The 2,560-nt window shown below is 35.5% G+C and overlaps 1 protein-coding gene across 1 annotated transcript; it reads right to left on the reverse strand.

Annotated features, from left to right (window-relative positions):
• Positions 1-1,291: 1,291 nt before the first annotated feature.
• On the reverse strand, positions 1,292-2,560 carry LOC116187120 (transcription factor MYB123-like). Its single transcript, XM_031515725.1, has 3 exons — positions 2,407-2,560; positions 2,142-2,271; positions 1,292-1,952 (listed from the first exon to the last, which is right to left on the reverse strand). Exons 1-3 carry the CDS (start codon positions 2,543-2,545, stop codon positions 1,427-1,429), a joined length of 795 nt encoding a protein of 264 aa, XP_031371585.1. The 5' UTR covers positions 2,546-2,560; the 3' UTR covers positions 1,292-1,426.

Raw genomic sequence — 2,560 nt, forward strand, 5'->3', positions numbered from 1 at the left:
TTGGATATGTGGGCTTTCTAGTAAATATTTTTTTGAGTAATGAATAAAATTACCACTTATTAAAAGAAAGAGCAACATAAAAATACAAACTGAAGGAGAACATCGACTCATGAAGCATTGACAATAACGCTTATCGTGCTTGAATAAAACTGGTTTTGTTTAACAAAATACGTTTATTTAACTTTAATTTGATTCATTGAAGGCAAATCATATTCACTTTAGAGAGCTCCTTTATTTTTTTAAAATTTTGCTAAATCACAATTTCATGTTACTTTCTCTTGATAATGATTAAAATAAGAGTCAAATAAAAAATAATTTGATAAAAATAAATTAAAAACCATGTGCCTAAGATTTGTTGCAAAAGTGAAAAAAGTTAATTACTGAAATGTAAGTTAATTCTGAATGGCAAGTTAAAAAGGGTTTCAACCTTCAAGAATTTCTTTTAGTTTTTTTTTTCTTTATTGTGAAGAAAGAAAAGAGAATGAAGTATTAACTTTTTTCTTTTTTTAACAATCGGTCCACTGATTCATTTCAACCTTAAAAAATTCTCCCTCAAACTCTCTTTTAATTTAATATATAGATATTTGAGTACTGTTTTGATCGATGGATAGATTGGACTTGTCCTCCATCTCGGCTTATCTTGTTCCAACTTATTATAGTATTGTAAATGTGTGTGTATATATATATATATATATATATATATATCTGTGTATATATATATTTGGATAGTTATCCAATATAATGAAGAATTTCCTTGGAAGAAGTACCTTATATTCTGGGGAAAAAAAAGAAACTAAAAGGAATAAATCGAGGCGGCCAGAATATATATCAGTCAAATGGATACTTAGACTCACGCTCTAAACATACTTAATATATGGGCTCTGCTAGTTTCATTTTTCGAACATTTTCTTGGGTATAAAATCTAATATCCGGTTGATCAAAACGTTAAGTCTCCCCATTATAACACCGTAGCAATTTATTCATTAAAAAAAAGACATTGTAGCAATTCAATATTATCAAATTCTACTATCATCTGATTAATTATCCTGATAACAAATATCTTGGTGAAAACTATCGAAGTAACAAAAGTTCATTGAAATAATTTCGTGAAAGTGAGGAAGAGGGTATCGAGTAGTGGCACATACACTATCCTCGTCCTAATGGCTAACGACATGATGAATACTATCAAAAAAACATAAATTTCAAAAAATTAATTTCCTGAAAATGAGAAAGAGAGCGTAGTATAGAAGCATGTGCAGTCGCCAAGAAACTAAGAAATTGCAAGTTCAAGTTCTCAATAATGGGACCACCTTTGGCTCTTTATTTACGTATTACGTCTATTGACTTCTTTGTAATGAAAAAAAAATCATGAAAATAAAAGGTCTATAGAATTATTGTTGAAGGAAAGAAATCCATGCACTGAGCATCAATACATCAATTCAGCTGCCCATTCACACATCATCTGTTCAGACAACTCCCCGCCCAGAAGGTCATCCGAAGAGGATAGAACACAAGGCTTGATGACGAACCCATTTTCACATTCTCCTGGGCGCTCGTTGGCCTCCAGTGAATACGGGCTAACAAACTCGGACACGAAAATCTCATTCAGCTTGTCATCAACGGCTGCGAAGTCCCATGTACAACCATCAATATTCTCAACGGCCATTATTGGCAGTATCAGCTGCCCTTCTGCTTGTGATATCGTTGTATTTCCGGTTGAGGCTTTGGCGAAGACAGCAGAGCCTGCCGCGTTTCGTTCTAATGGTTGATCTTCAGGGTCTTTGGCCTCTGCAACCTCATCGCATCGATCTTTTATGGTGATTTCCTTTTTCGTTTTACTAGTCTTTGGTCGCTCACTACCTAATTTAGACTTCTTCTTTAAAACTCTGTTCCAATAGTTCTTTATGTCTCCATCTGTTCGGCCAGGCAACCTTCCCGCTATGAGAGACCATCTGCGTAATATAGATCGAATGGATGAGCATGAAAACTAGAAAATATACATGATGGATATGAGACTAATCAGTCCAACGGTCTTGTTACTCCGGGCAGCTCTCTTATTCATAAACATGCGGAAAACTTTATATCCCGTACCCATCGATTAACTATAAATAAACCGTGTAGAGTGACGTTCACTTTTGTACCTGTTTCCTAAAAGCTTGTGGAGCCGAACAATGAGCTCTTCTTCGTCATCGGATATGTTCCCTCTTTTAATGTTGGGTCGGAGATAATTTAACCAACGCAGCCTACAGCTTTTCCCGCACCTCCTGAGACCTGCATTAGTAAATTCACCGAGATGAAAAGATGAGGGTACTGCCTAAACGATTCTAAAGGCAAAAATTAGGAAAGCATAGCTAATTCGTATGCTTAAGCGATACAGTTAAAGACGTTGAGGATGTTGCAACTTACCCGTCTCCTTTATGACCCTTCCCCACTTTCCTTCACCATTCTTTTTGACGTAATCGATGAGGATTTGGTCTTCTATTGCAGTCCATGCCCCTTTTTTCAATCCATCCTTCAAATGGGTAGGCCTAGGCTTTCTTCCCATTCTGTCTCTCTTGCT

The sequence above is a fragment of the Punica granatum genome, chromosome 8 (assembly GCF_007655135.1).
Source record: "Punica granatum isolate Tunisia-2019 chromosome 8, ASM765513v2, whole genome shotgun sequence".
Lineage (NCBI taxonomy): Eukaryota > Viridiplantae > Streptophyta > Magnoliopsida > Myrtales > Lythraceae > Punica > Punica granatum.